The following is an 18,190-nucleotide window of genomic DNA, read 5'->3' as shown; positions in this document are numbered from 1 at the left end:
ATTAGTAGTTTACAATAGTTTACAGATATAAAACATGGTTTATAGTGTATTTTCACAAAAACAAATGCAGCCACCATACCCAAGGACTGGTAAGCTGCAATATATGACATGTTTTTTTGTGGGGGGGGGGGGGGTTATACCCATTTCTTACATAAATCTCAAGAACAAAGTCTAAATTTAGGGAAAACATAACATCAGCTCTATCTACACTTTGGAGCAAATTGGTGATATTTTTAAATAAAATACTTCTCATCTCCGGAGTCAGCGAGTGTCCATATTCATCCAGCAGAATCTGATTCACCAGACCCTCACCTATAGGAAAATAAGGGAATACAAGTTATAGCCTGATCACATCTATTGGAGGCACACCCCCATATTGATGAATCTGAAAGATGTCTGCACATAACTTTTGATATCTGTAATGTATAATAATATGATGAATTTTGAAATCGATATATTACTCAGGTATAAACAATACCATCAAATGTGCTTTGATGAATCAGATACAAAACTATAAAAACATTAAATATAAATGACACACAAAAAAAAGAGAAATACTTACCTGCCCATCTGTCCATGGCCCTTCACTCTCTTGAATTGGTTATGTGTCAGCATTTGTTTGTGTATTGGATCATTTTGTATCCCTATGGCTATGGAATAATGAAGAGTTTATGTGCTTTGCGGTGGCCGACCTTTTGATTTGTGGCTCTTGAATAGCTACACCTCTAGCAGAATCTTCAATATCTGAGATTCCCATGTGTTAGATGTCCATGTCCCCCACTGCACAATGTGATTCTTCTCTCCACCCATAATGCCACCACTTTTTACCCGGCAGAGGCGTAACTAGAACCTTGAGGGCCCCGGTGCAAGAAACCATGATGGGGCCCCCCTTCCATCCGAGACCCAGGCTTCCAATTTTGGGAGGGTGTCCATGGACACCCTCCCAAAACCGTGCTTCCCGAATGCCCCCTGGTACATGCATCCAGCGCAATCACAGCGGCCCTTTACCATGTGATCATCTGATCACATGTAAACAGGCTTGCCGGTTAGCTGCAGCCCTTTCCTCCCACGCTGTGTCTGTGTTAGGAAAGGACTGCTGTCAAGAATGTCAGTAAATTGTTTACACTGATAATCAGTGCCCCAATCATCAGTGCCATCTATCAGGTCTCATCAATGTGGCCAATGCCACCTATTAGTGCTCATCAATGCCACCTATCATTGCCCATCAATTCCACCTATAAGTGTTACCTATCAGTACTCATTAATGCCGCCTATTAGTGCCCATCAATCCTGCCTATCAGCACCACCTATCAGAGCTCATTAATGCCGCCTAACAGCGTCCATCAGTGCCACCTATCAGTACTCTTCAATGCTAGTCATCAATACTGCCTAAGTTCTGCCTGTCAGTGTTCCTCAGTGCCCATCAATGCCACCTATCAGTGCACATTAGTGCCTCCTATAAGTGCTGCCTATCAGTTCTCATCAATGTGGCCTATCTGTGCCCATTAGTGCTCATCAGTGAATCCTAACAGTGCTCATCAGTGCCTCCTATCAGTGCCCATAAATGCCTCCCATCAGTGCCCATAAATGCCTCCCATTAGTGCCCTGCCCATAAATGCCACCTATCAGTGACCATTAGTGCCTCCTATCAGTGTCCATCAGTGCCCATCAGTGCCTTCTAGCGGTGCTCATCAGTGCCTTCTAGCGGTGCCTATCAGTGCCTTCTAGCGGTGCCTATCAGTGCCTTCTAGTGGTGCCCATCAGTGCCTTCTAGTGGTGCCCATCAGTGCCGTCTGCCTTCTCGGGACAGCATGGCTCTGAGCGGAGAGCATGTCTTTCATGGAACAACAGCACAAAGACACCGACGATCTATTCCCCCCATCCACCCATCCTCTCTCGCACAGGAGGACAGAGGACACACGGCTGATCTGCTCCCCCTTCTCCCTCTCCCCTCTCCTGTGTGCTCCATGGGCAGTCAAGTGTGAAGCTAACAAGCTCACAGGACAGAGGGGGGAGAAGAAGGAGCAGATCAGCTGTGTGTCATCCCGTGCAAGAGAGGACAGACAGGGGGGAAATAGAATGTCAATGCCGGTGTCTCTGTGCTGCTGTTCCATGAGAGACATGCTCTCCGCTCAGAGCCGTGTGTGAATAGTAACCCCGCTGGGCACCCCCCCTACAGTTGCGGAATGTCAGGGCCCCATCGCCAGTGCAAATGATGCGACTCTGGTAATTCCACCACTGGTACCCGGATTGTCACAATGGTTACCGAAAACACAAATTTCTATTACCTGTTTGGCTGATTTCTTTCAGAACTGCCAATAAACTAGGATGAGGATGGGTTTTCTGTAACGCATAGAGACATTCCCAGAATCCAATCACAGCTTGTCTTCCCCGATCCTGAATATCTTGTAATAAGGTGTGAGAGAAGGCATCCTTTCTCATATGTTTTTCCCTGGCCAGGAGGGTCTGAAACACAAAATATAGTTTTCATCTTTTTTTAAAAGTCACTCAAAAGATAAAAAACTTAATTTACATAAAGACAATTCCAAATTACATTTTACAATGCCGGCCATAATTTCTTGTAAGAAGTTGGCATGGTTGTCCTTGCAATCCTTTGCGTGCCGCTGGCGGCACCAGTGCCGGGGGTTGCCTACCCCTGCACTAATCTGTTGAGTTAAATTTTTCTACTAATAAATAGACATGTGCATTCGTTTTCGTCCGAATGCATTTTCGTCTGAATTTTGGGTATTTTCGTTATCGTTTTAACAAACAATAACAAACGTGCAGAATCCGAAAACCGAAAGATCCGACATAAACAAATGCTTTATTTTCGATTTCGTTGTGACAGAAGTTCGATATAGATAGGAGATTCGACATGACACTGACAATAGCGATCTGTGTCAAATGAACCTGTGGTCGAATGTGCCTAACCTTACCTCTATTAATCCAAGATTATTCTACATAGAGAGAAAAGATTCGACATAGAGAGAAAAGATTCAACATTATAGAGACAATAGCAAAAAGGTCGAATGTGCCTAACCTAACTCTATTAGTCCAAGATTATTCGACATAGAGAGAAAAGTTTCGACATAAAGATTAGACGAAGCAGTCGCCGCGAGAGGACATTTATGGTCAAATACTCCGCCCATAGGCTATAGAAGAATTCTAATCTTGGTTGACTAGTAATAATAATAAAGTGTAGCACTAACCCCCGAAGGAGCTGCTGAATTTTTCTGGGCTTACCGATTACCTCCTCCAGCTCGTACTCGTTGTTCTTGTCTAGGGGTTCCCAGGGTTGATGACCCAGTAACTGTAGAGACAGACACTTGAATTCCTTGTTAGGATTTTTATTTTGCGTAAAACAGTTGAACAAACTCAGTCTCTAAGTTGGGAATAGAGGGTATCAGGGTAAAGTTTAGCTCAGGTGCTTGGAACTGCTGACTTCAATAAAAGTCTGGGTTTAGCAGCCAACAGGTAATTCTAGCTTTTCAAAGTCTCTCACACAGACTTGGTTGAAAACTTGGAAACTTAGTTATAACTGGAAGGATAGAAGTAGGAACTTTTCTTACTGTACCAGAATCTTTCAGCCGGTCCGGCGATACCGTAAGAATTGCGGATTCAATCAATGTCCATGGCAGCTCAGCTTCCAGGCTCTTACCGAGCAGCCAGCCTTGTGCGTGGCTCTCTTACTGAAGAGTCCTCCCGTGGTCGCGTGTAGAGTTGCTGGGCCTCTCCAAACCCGAGACGGCACCGGAATACCTCAGAATCCTCCTTCCAGTTACTGCGCCTCGAACTAGCCATTTCTGAGGCTCAGAAACGGATGGATCCGCACCCCAGGCCATGAGGGCCCCTGGGGGCTGATCAGGAGGACCAGGACCACGGGGGTTAGCAACAACTTCTGGACCGTAACCCAGAACCACGTCACTTCAGCACCTTAAGTACCCTCTCCTGGATTAGGTAGTGAGACAAACGTGCCCACTGATTGGCTCCGAGATGGAGATTGGTACCCAATGCGTCCAACCAGACTGTGTTGTAAAGCCTCCCACAGGTGTACAACCCCACCTATGACCAGGCAGAACTTCTATACAGCTCAGCCAAACTGATGTCAAAGTACAATTTAGCACAATTAACCCCAAAACTTACTATCGTTTTGAGCAAAAACTAAATTTAAATACATAGCACGTACTCGTTAGGAGTACCGGCACTACACTAGTGTTATACAACATTAGAATTCTACTATAGCTTGTGGGCGGAACATTCGGCCAGAAATGTACGATCGCAGCGTCGTACAGTTCAGCTGCTCCGTCGAATCTTCTTAGGACATTCGACAGACACCATAACCCTTCAATGACAGATTCAACCTTAATTATTTCGGATTATTGGACGAATGCATTTTTTAACTAAACGAGATAAATAAAAACACATTTCGGCAGTAACTAAACAAATGTATTTTTCGGACGAAAACGAAATTCCAAAACAAAATATTTCAGTGTGCACATGTCTTCTAATAAAATAATTTAGTGAAAGAAAATCATGAGACAGATTTCTTATTATTATTACATTGTTTTCAAATGTTACTAAAACCAAGACATGAAGAAAATTTGTGAGGGGGGGGGGGGGGGGGTTCTAGAGCTATAGGCAGCTGAAGCTATATAGATAAATGAGGTATAACTATGGCCTATGGGCAGGGCAGGACTTAGGGTGGTGGGGGCCCCTGGGCTTGAGTCACTTTTGGGCCCTACCTTCTATACATTACCGCAGTTATCGGCGTATAACACGCACCCCAAGTTTAGGAGGGAAGTTTAAGGAAAAAACGTACATTTAAATGCCCATCAATGCAGCCTTATCAGTGTCCATCTGCAGCCTTTCCCATCCATCTGCAGCCTTGTCCAGTGTCATTGCAGCCTTGTCAGTATAGCCTTGTCATTTGAAGCCTCGCCCCAGTGTCATTTGCAACTTTGAAGTTTAAAAATGGCGCTGCCGAGATACAGAGTCCTGTGTATCTCGGCGGCTCTCGGGTCCTCTCGCAGTCCCGAGCGGAGCCGAGAGTACTCGAGTGTACTCGGCTCAGCTCACAGTCACGACCAGACCCTGTGTTATGTCCATCATAGGGAGGGACTGGACGTGACTGAGCGGAGCCGAGTGCAATCGGCTATGTATCTCGGCGGGGGCCCCCTATTGGGTGGGGCCCATGGGCTTGAGCCCAGTCAAGCCCAATGGTAAGTCCAGCACTGCCTATGGGTCACCCACGCAGCGCCACCTAAATCCTACAGAGCCAGCAGCAGGTAGATGTGTTGAACTATTCGATATCATATGTCGATGTCTCAGCCCTTGTACACACGGTCGGACATTCTGACAACCAAATCCGTCGGATTTTGTCCGACGGATTTTGTCCGATGGATTTTGTCCGAAACTGTTGCATACACACGGTCGGACAAAGTTGTTCGAAAATCCGATCGTACTTAACGTGATGACGTTATTTCGTTAGGACGGGACTACGTTCAGGCTAGTAGCCAATAACTTTGGTGTAGGAATTTGATCTGAGCATGCGTGGCACTTTGTCCGATCGGAATTCTCTACACATGATCGGACAAAGTCCCATCAGATCATGTTGTCTAAAAATTTTATAGACCAGCTGGAAAACGTGGTCTGTCGGATACTCCGACGGAAACAGTCCGATGGAGCCCACACACTGTCGGATTATCCGACAACACGGTCCTATCGGACATTGTCCGACCATGTGCACAAGGGCTCAGACATTAAAAAATAAAAATAAATATATAGATAAATAAAAATATAAAATTACCAATATAAAATAGAGATGAAATCAAAACATAAAATAAGACTAAGCAGCTGTTTAGATAAATATAAATATAATATTACAGTATATAAAAATAGGAGAGCGTAGCTACTGGGACTTTTCCATGAAGCACACGGGAGCAATGAAATAAATTGAATCAAAACTAGTTTTAATCCATTTGAATTGTTAGAAAATATTCGTATCAATTGATTCCATGCATTTTGCTATATACTATTATTTTTATATTTTTACACGTATACAATTCATAAAAAATATTGCACATTGATTACACATTCCAACAAGGAGTTGGTACATATATTATGAGATACAAGCAGTAATTGAAACATGATTTAGTATAATAGAGTTAATGACTATACAGATATCGCAAAAGAGCCACAAAAATAAAATTAAAATGGAAATAAAAAGGAAAAAGAAACAAATAAAGAAGGAACGACGATCAGAAGGATTCATACGTACAGTGGTGTGAAAAAGTGTTTGCCCCCTTCCTCATTTCCTGTTCCTTTGCATGTTTGTCACACTTAAGTGTTTCGGAACATCAAACCAATTTAAACAATAGTCAAGGACAACACAAGTAAACACAAAATGCAATTTGTAAATGAAGGTGTTTATTATTAAAGGTGAAAAAAAATCCAAACCATCATGGCCATGTGTGAAAAAGTGATTGCCCCCCTTGTTAAAACATGCTATAACTGTGGTTGTCCACATCTGAGTTCAATTTCTCTAGCCACACCCAGGCCTGATTATTGCCACACCTGTTCACAATCAAGGCATCACTTAAATAGGAGCTGCTTGACACCGTAAGGTCCACCAGAAGATCCTTAAAAGCTACACATCATGCCGAGACCTCAAAGAAATTCAGGAACAATTGAGAAAGAAAGTAATTGAGATCTATCAGTCTGGAAAGGGTTATAAAGCCATTTCCAAAGCTTTGGGAATCCAGCGAACCACAGTGAGAGCCATTATCCACAAATGGCGAAGACATGGAACAGTGGTGAACCTTCCCAGGAGTGGCCAGCCGCCCAAAATTACCCCAAGAGCGCAGCGACGACTCATCCAAGAGGTCACAAAAGACCCCACAACAACGTCCAAGGAACTGCAGGCCTCACTTGCCTCAGTTAAGGTCAGCGTTCATGCCTCCACCATCAGGAAAAGACTGGGCAAAAATGGCCTGCATGGCAGAGTTCCAAGGAGAAAACCACTGCTGAGAAAAAAGAACATCAAAGCTCGTCTCAATTTCTCCACAACACATCTTGATGATCCCCAAGACTTTTGGGACAACATTCTGTGGACCGATGAGACAAAAGTGGAACTCTTTGGAAGGTGTGTGTCCAAGTATATCTGGCGTAGAAGGAACACTGCATTTCATAAAAAGAACATTATACCAACAGTAAAATATGGTGGTGGTAGTGTGATGGTCTGGGGCTGTTTTGCTGCTTCAGGACCTGGAAGACTTGCCGTGATAAAAGGAACTATGAATTCTGCTGTCTACCAAGAGATCCTGAAGGAGAATGTCCGACCATCTGTTCGTGTACTCAAGCTGAAACGAACTTGGGTTCTGCAGCAGGACAATGATCCTAAACACACCAGCAAGTCTACCACCGAATGGCTGAAGAAAAACAAAATGAAGACTTTGGAGTGGCCTAGCCAAAGTCCTGACCTGAATCCTATTGAGATGTTGTGGTATGACCTTAAAAAGGCCGTTCATGCTCGAAAACCCTCTAATGTAACTGAATTAGGACAATTCTGCAAAGATGAGTGGGCCAAAATTCCTCCAGGACGCTGTAAAAGCCTCATTGCACGTTATCGCAAACGCTTGGTTGCAGTTGTTGCTGCTAAGGGTGGCCCAACCAGTTATTAGGTTTAGGGGGCAATCACTTTTTCACACAGGGCCATGATGGTTTGGATTTTTTTTCACCTTTAATAATAAACACCTTCATTTACAAATTGCATTTTGTGTTTACTTGTGTTGTCCTTGACTATTGTTTAAATTGGTTTGATGTTCCGAAACACTTAAGTGTGACAAACATGCAAAGGAACAGGAAATGAGGAAGGGGGCAAACACTTTTTCACACCACTGTATATACACGCGGTTGTTGTTAGCTCTACGTGTTTCAAGGCCTTATAGCCTATCATCAGGAGCAAAACCGTGTTAAGGATCTATAGAAAAAATAAAAGGGGAATAAATAATATTTTATTATGAAAAATTCAAAAAGGGCCAACCCCGGACAGGGGAATTTATATATTGAACCGCGAAGGAGGAGGGGACTCGAACAGCCCCTGTATTCCTCATTTAAAGTCCCAACTAATTTTCTTTTCTTTCTTTTTAAAAATAATATTACAGTAGTATCACCAGAGCTAAAGGCCTGACCAGCGCCGAAACCGGAAGTGACGTTGTGCGCTCCACCGCGCTCTGCCTTCTACCCGGAAGTGTAATACAGTGTCTGCAAGGAACAGCACACTTCCAACGGACGGCTAGAGATAGTGATAGCGCCCTCTATTGTATTTCTTTATGCTCGTTGATTGCATTTTAAATGTAAGCAGCTAGGATTAAGGGGGGTTTCTGCTGTATGGGTATGTTGCATTATAATAAACAGGATTACGCTATGTACATCTATCCTCAGGGGCGGACTGACAACTCATGGGGCCCCCGGGCAATAGGAGATTATGGGGTCCCCAGGCAATCAGAGATTATGGGGCCACACAGTATACACATACATGTACAGATAGTATACACAGACATGTTTCCATTGGCTGAGAAGGTACTGGAGAGGATTTTTACATACTGTCCCTGGTTTTACTGAGGCTGGCAACCCTGATGGGGCCCCCTAGTGGCCTGGGGCCCTCGGGCAGTGCCCGAGTGGCTGAATGGTCAGTCCGCCCCTGTCTATCCTTGTGTTTTTATGATACAATCGGAGTACCTATACCAGTGGACCTTCTGGATAAGTGGGGTGTCAGCACAGAGCGGTGTTTGTATACTGATACAAGGCTCTCTTTCTAGCGGCGTCTGGTGAGTTTGTACCCCGGAGGGGTGTGCGCTTCACAAGGTGGATAATTGCATTCTTACTCTGGTGGAAGGCGCACGCTAAGATAAAAGTGACTGAATTATCTGAACTGTCCTCATATCCATCTGCTACATAAAGACTGTTGGCCGTGGTGTTTGCCATTGCCCTATGGTTTCATTACCATCAATTTTTTATTTCTATTTTTATTTTCTTTTTAGCGCTATTTTAGTATTTCTCTGATGCAAGGAGGACTTTAGCTCTGGTGATACTACTGTAATACTATAGCTGAAGCTATATGCAAGATTTTAACCTTGCAAGCTCAGGAGGCGGAGGGGGGGGGGGGGGGAGGGGACCAGCTTTGACTTTAAGGCTTTATATACATGGGACGTTTCTCCACCTCTCCTGAACACTGGAACATCACAGTTAAAAACGTGTGTTTAGCAGCGTTTACAAGCGGCGTTTAGCCACGTTTGCGTTCAGGAGTGTTTACTAAGGATAACCTCAGGAGACCCTCCCAAATGATTAGAAAGCATTAAAAACAAGCATTTATGAACTATTTCAGCCAATCCGTGAGAGAAAGCAGTGTGATTGTAGCTAGTTGTTATTTTTTTTGCTTTTGTTAATAAATAAAAAAAGAATATAAAATGCAGCGCTATGAAAAAAATTTTTTTGAAAATCCCAGGAGCCACCCCCCAGGAATGAGTATTAAACTAGTGACTGCTAATTAATCAAAAAACGGCAACATTCAAGTACACAACAACCGTATAGCGGTGGGTCAAACGAGCATTTAAACCATCATCTCTAGCGGATCTTTACTGGGAGATGATGATGTAATGGTGTACCTCGACCACATCTCGAGCAGCAAACGGTGGAGGACTGGCACCAAGAATTACAAAAAAGGGGATAGTTTTATGGCATTTTTATTAATAATTTTTTTTTACTAGTAATGGCGGCGATCAGAGATTTTTATTGTGACTGCGACATTATGGCGGACACATCGGACATTTTTGACACATTTTTAGGACCATTGTCATTTATACAGCAATCAGTGCTATACAAATGCACTGATTCCTGTGTAAACGACACTGGAAGTTAAGGGATTAAATGTGTCCTGGGGAGTGTTTCTAACTGTGGGGGGGTGTGGCTATGTGTGGCACGTCACTGATCTCTGCTCCCGATCACAGGGAGCAGAGGTCAGTGACAGTGTCACTAGGCAGAATGGGGAGATGGTTGTTTACATGAGACGTGATACAATCGCGGGCATCTCGATGTACGCGGGACCCGCGACACTACTCACTGAGCTTGCTGTGGGTATCCCCGCGGACATTGAGTCCTCGGTACCCGCGACCCAACTCATGGAGCTTTCCGTGGGCATCGAGTCCGTGGGGCCCACGACCCAACTCACTGAGCTTGCCGCGGGTATCCCCACAGACATCGAGTCTGCGGGACCCACAACCCGACTCACAGAGCTTGCAGAGGGTAACCCCGCGGACATCTAGTCCCCGGGACCCACGACCCAACTCATGGAGTTTGCCACGGGTATCCCTGTGAACATCGAGGCCGTTGGACCCACGACCCAACTCACTAAGCTTGCCACGGGTATCCCCACGGACATCGAGTCTGAGGGACCCGCAACCCGACTCACAGAGCCTGCCGCAGGTATTACCGAGTCCGCGGGACCCGCAACCTGACTCCCAAAGCTTGCAGCGGGTATCCCCGCAGACATCTAGTCCCCGGGACCCACGACCCAACTCATGGAGCTTGCCACGGGTATCCCCGTGAACATCGAGGCCGGGGGACCCACGACCCAACTCACCGAGCTTGCCATGGGCACGCACCAGCAGGCCTCCTCTTAAAGGGCAACATACAGGTACGTTAGTTTGCTTGTCCGTGCCATTCTGCCACAGTATATCTGTGTGAGGCGGTCGGCAAGTGGTTAAAAACGCTACTAGAAGAAAACATGCCTAAACACGGGTAGCCACGTCTGGCGTTTGAAATGCCTCTAAACACAGCTTCTGAACGCATTTTTTGGGTTCCAAAAAAAGCCTCTAAACGCAACTGCCTAGAAACAAGTATAAAAACGACCCTGTGTACATGTACTGATAAGATAATACAGAGGAGCATTCAGGAGCAGTTGATAAAAATGCCCAACTGCTCCTAAACATCCATTTACCATCAGCATTGTACATGAGGCCTTACGGAAATGGCCAACATCTACACGTAGCAGTAAATATATCCACCGTTTTTTTTTCCACTGTCATAGACATATATTGCAGTTAAAAAGTTTGGCCTTACATCTGTGCTTAAGACATTCTGAGATTTTAGTTCCTTCAGGAGGGCCCGAGTGTCCACGTTCTTCAGGATGTAGATCAGATCATCTCTGTAATACTCGTATATCCTCCTCAGCGATGAGTCGGAATATGAAGACAGATGATGGTGGAAACTCCCGATGTCCTCTACAGAAAACACAAAAAATAAATTTACAAGATTGTGGCTTTTAGTCCCCGTTTACACTTGCAAGGCTTTGCTTCAAAATGTATACCCCATCTAACTTTCATCTAGGGATCATCTGGACCATTAGGGGTGCCTGGGCAATGCCCCTTCTATCCAGGCCACCCCCTATAGGCAATGGATAGACTCATGCATTGTATGAACCTGTCCATGGTCGCTGCGGCTGCCCCCTATTTCATGGCACTGGGCGCATGAATTACAGGGGCCAGGTTTTTTTTTTAACCACCTGATTAGAGCCAGAGGCTCTAATAGGCTTCAAAATAGGGTCACATAGGATATAGGAATAGCGAATTAATATTTGCAGTTGCAACATTGATCCTTCTCCCGGCCTATTGAGAAGCGGGTCTGATATCTGTCTCCAGACTGGCTGAAAGGGCAGGCGATCCTATTGGACACCTAGGAGGAGAGGAGATGCTGGCCGATGCCTGGTTGCCCAATCCCCGCCAATGCTCCTCGGATGTCCAATCCGCGCCGATGCCTGGTTTCCCAATCCCCGCCGATGCTCCTCGGATGCCCAATCCCCGCCGATGCTCCTCGGATGCCCAATCCCCGCCGATGCTCCTCGGATGCCCAATCCCCGCCGAAGCTCCTCGGATGCCCAATCCCCGCCGAAGCTCCTTGGATGCCCAATCTCCGCCGCCGATGCTCCTCGGATGCCCAATCCCCGCCGATGCTCCTCGGATGCCCAATATACGCCGATGCTCCTTGGATGCCCAATCCCCGCCGATGCTCCTCGGATGCCCAATCCCAGCTGATGCGCCTCGGATGCCCAATCCCAGCCGATGCTCCTCGGATGACCTATCCCCGCCGATGCTCCTCGGATGCCCAGTCCCCGCCGATGCTCCTCGGATGCCCAATCCCCGCCGATGCTCCTCGGATGACCTATCCCCGCCGATGCTCCTCGGATGCCCAATCCCCGCCGATGCTCCTCGGATGACCAATCCCCGCCGATGCTCCTCGGATGACCTATCTCCGCCGATGCACCTCGGATGCCCAATCCCAGCCGATGCTCCTCGGATGCCCAATCCCCGCCGATGCTCCTCGGATGACCAATCCCCGCCGATGCTCCTCGGATGCCCAATCTCCGCCGATGCTCCTCAGATACCCAATCTCCGCCGATGCTCCTCAGATGCCCAATCCTCGCCGATGCTCCTCGGATACCCAATCCCCGCTGATGCTCCTCAGATGCTCAATCCCTGCCAATGCTCCTCGGATTCCCAATCCCCGAAGATGCTCCTCGGATGCTAGCGGTTCAGTTGTTTGCCACCCCCCCCCCCCAAAAAAACAAAAACACCAGCCGCCACTGATCTGGATAGTCCTGGTTTTAAATTATGTGATTATGTGACACATTATTCAGACTGGACTGTGTCTCCCATATTCATTATTTCAGGATGGAGAGCTAGGAAGGGGTCAGCAATATGTCAGGCCCTTCTATTTCTGAGTGAACTGTGTTCATCCATCAGTGAAGCATAGTAAACTGTGTTTATTATGCTTCAGATTGAGAATGAACAGGAAGCATCTGAGTGCTTCCCATTCATTCACTGTCCAGTGCAGCTGAGGCTGGAGAGAAAGAGACCAAGGAATCTATGCCCTCAGTCCTTTTTTCTGTTTCAAAAGAGAGACATCAGGGGGCTGTTTAGATATCTAATATTTCACTAAAGCCCCCCAATGGGGCTCCTTAAGTATATATATATATATATATATATATATATATATATATATATATATATATATATATATATATATATATATATACACACACACACATACACACACACACACACTATATTGTTAATTGGGATGCCTGCCTTTACACGCACATGAACTTTAATGTCATCCCAATCTTTCTACGTTCCTCTTTCTCACACTCTATAATGAGGAAGTCCACATGGACGAAACACGTCAGAGTATAACCACAGGTAGGACTGCAAGTGTGGAAGGCACGCCGATCCAGAGGAGGCACGGAAGGTAGCGAGTTGTACCGCGAGGGGGTGAGAAACTGGAGATTGGGCTCATGCAAGAAATGCAGGCCCACTGGCAGCTTCTTTTAATGGTTGCCCATCGGGCACTTTCACCCCCCTTCCTGCCCAGGCCAGTTTTCAGCACTCTCACACTTTGAATGACAATTGCGTGGTCATGCAACACTGTACCCATATGATAATTTGTATCATTTATTTTCACACAAATAGAGCTTTCTTTTGGTGGAATTTAATCGCCACTGTTTTTTTTTATTGCAAAATAAATGAATAGACCAAAAATTTAGAAAAAAAGAAAATAAATAACTTTCATTGTTTCTTATAACATTTTGGAAACAGGCAATTTTTCTCCCTGATGGGCACTAAAGAGGCAGCACTGATGGCACTAAAGAGGCAGCACTGATGGGCACTAAAGAGACGGCACTGATGGGCACTAAAGAGGCAGCACTGATGGGCACTAAAGAGGCAGCACTGATGGGCACTGATGGGCACTAAAGGGGCAGCACTGATGGGCACTAAAGAGGCAGCACTGATGGGCTGCACTGATGGGCACTAAAGAGGCAGCACTGATGGGCACTAAAGAGGCAGCACTGATGGGCTGCAATGATGGGCACTAAAGAGGCAGCACTGATGGGCACTAAAGAGGCAGCACTGATGGGCACTAAAGAGGCAGCACTGATGGGCTGCACTGATGGGCACTAAAGAGGCAACACTGATGGGCTGCAATGATGGGCACTAAAGAGGAGGCACTGATGGGCTGCACTGATGGGCACTAAAGAGGCAGCACTGATGGGCACTAATGGGCACTAAAGAGGCAGCACTGATGGGCACTAAAGAGGAAGCACTGATGGGCTGCACTGATGGGCTGCACTGATGGGCACTAAAGAGGCAGCACTGATGGGCACTAAAGATGCAGCACTGATGGGCTGCAATGATGGGCACTAAAGAGGCAGCACTGATGGGCTGCACTGATGGGCACTAAAGAGGCAACACTGATGGGCTGCAATGATGGGCACTAAAGAGGAGGCACTGATGGGCTGCAATGATGGGCACTAAAGAGGCAGCACTGATGGGCACTAAAGAGGCAGCACTGATGGGCTGCAATGATGGGCACTAAAGAGGCAGCACTGATGGGCACTAAAGAGGCAGCACTGATAGGCACTAAAGAGGCAGCACTGATGGGCTGCACTGATGGGCACTAAAGAGGAGGCACTGATGGGCACTAAAAAGAAGGCACTGATGAGCTGCACTGATGGGAACTAAGGAGGAGCCACTGATGGGCACTAAGGAGGAGCCACTGATGGGCACTAAGGAGGAGCCACTGATGGGCACTAAGGAGGAGCCACTGATGGGCTGCATTGATGAGCACTAAAGGGGCAGCACTGATGGGCACTAAAGAGGCGGCACTGATGGGCTCTAAAGAAGTGGCACTGGTGGGCACTAAAGAGGCTGCACTGCTAGGTGATACTGATAGGCACTTACTGGCAGCTCTGATGGGCACTGTTTGGACTGCACTCATAATCAGTGTGCATATGTCCCTTTTCGAGAAGCCGCTCTGTAGCCGTCATTCGGCTATAGCACGGTTGGCAAGTGGTTAATATGTTCTGTGAGTATTTTATGGTTTTAATTAACAGGGAAGGTGTTTCTTTTTCACGGGTGGCGAATGCTTAACAAGATCTTTCCTTCTGGAGCCAGAGATCCCCCCGAGATGTGTGGAGGTGTCATTAGACATTTCGGCTCGGCGTGCCGATCATCATAGATGTGAGACATCGAGTTTTGGCGAGTCATTGGATTCTCATTCAGGAAGTGGTTTTCATAAGCACTGCAGGAAGAAGGAAATCATTTGAATATATGAGCACACTATGGGCGATTCAGAATATGCACGGTTCTGGAAGATTTTTTGGGACTTCTATTTGCTTTTACTTCTTATTGTTTTATAAAAGGTTGTTAATTGGGTAAAGTTTAATTCAATTATATATGTATTTATACATATATATATATATATATATATATATATATATATATATATATATATATATATATATATATATATATATATATATATATATATATATATATATATATATATATATATTGGAGGCATGAGGATTTGCAGCTCCACCTAATGTCTGTTTATTTGATGGGGCAGCAGCACTAAACACTATTTTTGTATTATATACACTATATTGCCCAAAAGTATTGGGACACCTGCCTTAAGTCCCCTTTCACACTGGGGCGCTTTGCAGGCACTACAGTGCAAAAAATAACGCCCGTAAAGCGCCCTGAAAGAGCCGCTGCTGTTCCAACATGACTGCGCACCAGTGCACAAAGCAAGGTCCATAAAGACATGGGTGAGCGAGTTTGGGGTGGAGGAACTTGACTGGCCTGCACAGAGTCCTGACCTCCACCCGCTAGAACACCTCTGGGATGAATTAGAGTGGAGACTGCGAGCCAGGCCTTTCTCGTCCAACATCAGTGCCTGACCTCACAAATGCTCTTCTGGAAGAACGGTCAGACATTCCCATAGACACATCTCCTAAACCTTGTGGACGGCCTTCCCAGAAGAGTTAAAGCTGTTATAGCTGCAAAGGGTGGAGCCAACACAATATTGAACCCTATGGACTAAGACTAGGAGGCCATTAAAGTTCATGTGCGTGTAAAGGCAGGCGTCACAAATAGGGATGAGCTCAGACGTGTTCGCATGGTCCACGTGCTGAGCCCGCCACATACATATACACACACACACATATATTATATAAATATATATATATATATATATATATATATATATATATATATATATATATATATATATATATATATATATATATATATATATATATATACACACACACACTAGAATATATAACACATATTTATTTGTTTTTTTTTCTTCCTTGTGTTTAATATTTACATGTGGTATAGTTTTTTTCTCACAGACATGGTATATATTTGGTGTAAGTGTGATTTATATATTTAGGAACAATTGGGCAGGACAGAAATTTTTCACGCTTAACCACTTTCAGACCGGACCATTTTGCTGGTAAATGACCAGAGGTCTTTTTACACTTTGGCACTGCGCTGCTTTAACTGGTAATTGCGCGGTCATGCAATGTTGTACCCAAACAAAATTTGCGTCCTTTTCTTCCCACAAATAGAGCTTTCTTTTGATGGTATTTGATTGCCTCTGCGATTTTTATTTTTTGCGATATAAACGTAAAAAGACCGCAAATTTTGAAAAAAAATGATATTTTCTACTTTTTGTTATTAGAAAAATCCAATAAACTCAATTTTAGTCATACATTTAGGCCAAAATGTATTCAGCCACATGTCTTTGGTAAAAAAAAAGTCAATAATTGTATATTTATTGGTTTGCGCAAAAGTTGTCACATCTACAAACTAAGGTACGTTTTCTGGAATTTACGCAGCTTTTAGTTTACGACTGCCTATCTCATTTCTTGAGGTGCTAAAATGGCAGGGCAGTACAAAACCCCCCCAAATGACCCCATTTTGGAAAGTAGACCCCCTAAGGAAATTGATAAGAGGCATGTTGAGCCCATTGAATATTTTATTTTTTTGCCTCAAGCGATTGAATAATGACAAAAAAAAATTTTTTTTTTTTTTTTTACACAAAGTTGTCACTAAATGATATATTGCTCACACATGCTATGGGCGTATGTGAAATGACACCCCAAAATAAATTCTGCTGCTTCTCCTGAGTACGGGGATACCACATATGTGGGACTTTTTGGGAGCCTAGCCGCGTACGGGGCCCCGAAAACCAAGCACCGCCTTCAGGCTTTCTAAAGGCGTAAATTTTTGATTTCACGCCTCACTACCTATTACAGTTTTGAAGGCCATAAAATGCCAAGATGGCACAAAACCCCCACAAATGACCCCATTTTAGAAAGTAGACACCCCAAGCTATTTGCTGAGAGGCATGTTGAGTCCATGGAATATTTTATATTTTGCCACAAGTTGCGGGAAAATTACAAACTTTTTTTTTTTTTTTTTTCACAAAGTTGTCACTAAATGATATATTGCTCATGCATGCCATGGGAATATGTGAAATGACACCCCAAAATAAATTCTGCTGCTTCTCCTGAGTACGGGGATACCACATATGTGGGACTTTTTGGGAGCCTAGCCGCGTACGGGGCCCCGAAAACCAAGCACCGCCTTCAGGCTTTCTAAGGGCGTTACAGTTTTGAAGGCCATAAAATGCCAAGATGGCACAAACCCCCCCCCCCCCCAAATGACCCCATTTTAGAAAGTAGACACCCCTAAATTTAGGGGTACACTAGTGACACTAGGTAATAAATGGCGGGTGCCCTGAAACTATAAAAAAATAACTAACCAACCAGCGTCACCTGTAACAGTTATATGGTGATCACTGGTGAAAGGGTTAACTAGGGGGCAATCAAGGGGCTTTATGCGGTAGTATATGGGGGTCCCTGGCGCTATAAAAAGCTGCGGCGAACCTAAATACCTACCTGCCTAACTAGCGTCACCTGTGACACTAATACAGCGATCAGAAAAACGATTGCTTATTAGGCTGGGTTCACACTGGAGCGATGCGGGAACGCCACGAATGCGCGGCGGGTTCCCGCATCGCATGCCTCCCGGCGGCAGTTCACACTGCCCTATGCGAACTGCTGGGAGTGTCAGTGAAATGTTACTGACACCCCCAGATCAGTTCGCATATCGCAGTGCGATCTGCAAACTCGGATCGCATGGTGTGAACACCCATGCGATCCGATTCTGCTGCGGGCCAAAAAAAGGGTCCCGTGCGAATTTGCGGCGGGTGCGGCGGGTGTGGCGGGTGCGGCGAATGGCTGAACTCGAATCGCACAGAGATCGGATGTGATTTGCACTGCAGT

General features: G+C 45.3%; 1 protein-coding gene across 2 annotated transcripts in view; it reads right to left on the bottom strand.

The window, feature by feature from the left end:
• The window catches only part of LOC143942699 (NACHT, LRR and PYD domains-containing protein 3-like), a 73,530-nt gene that overhangs the window by 44,623 nt on the left and 10,717 nt on the right, over nt 1-18,190 (bottom strand). For both annotated transcript variants that reach the window (XR_013264822.1, XM_077464077.1), the window contains exons 2-4: nt 11,119-11,279; nt 2,289-2,466; nt 247-312 (exon numbers count right to left, since the gene is read on the bottom strand). Coding sequence is in view for 1 of the 2 variants with exons in the window: in XM_077464077.1 (XP_077320203.1) it covers nt 247-312; nt 2,289-2,466; nt 11,119-11,279 (405 nt within the window). In the remaining variant the exon portion in view is untranslated. The remainder of the gene's footprint in view (nt 1-246; nt 313-2,288; nt 2,467-11,118; nt 11,280-18,190) is intronic.

Source organism: Lithobates pipiens, unplaced genomic scaffold (genome assembly GCF_037356315.1).
Source record: "Lithobates pipiens isolate NorthernLeopardFrog02 unplaced genomic scaffold, aLitPip1_a1.2 Scaffold_30, whole genome shotgun sequence".
In the NCBI taxonomy this organism is placed as follows: Eukaryota; Metazoa; Chordata; class Amphibia; order Anura; family Ranidae; genus Lithobates; species Lithobates pipiens.
Note: the sequence above shows the minus strand (reverse complement) of the source record. Positions and strands in the feature narration are given on the sequence as shown.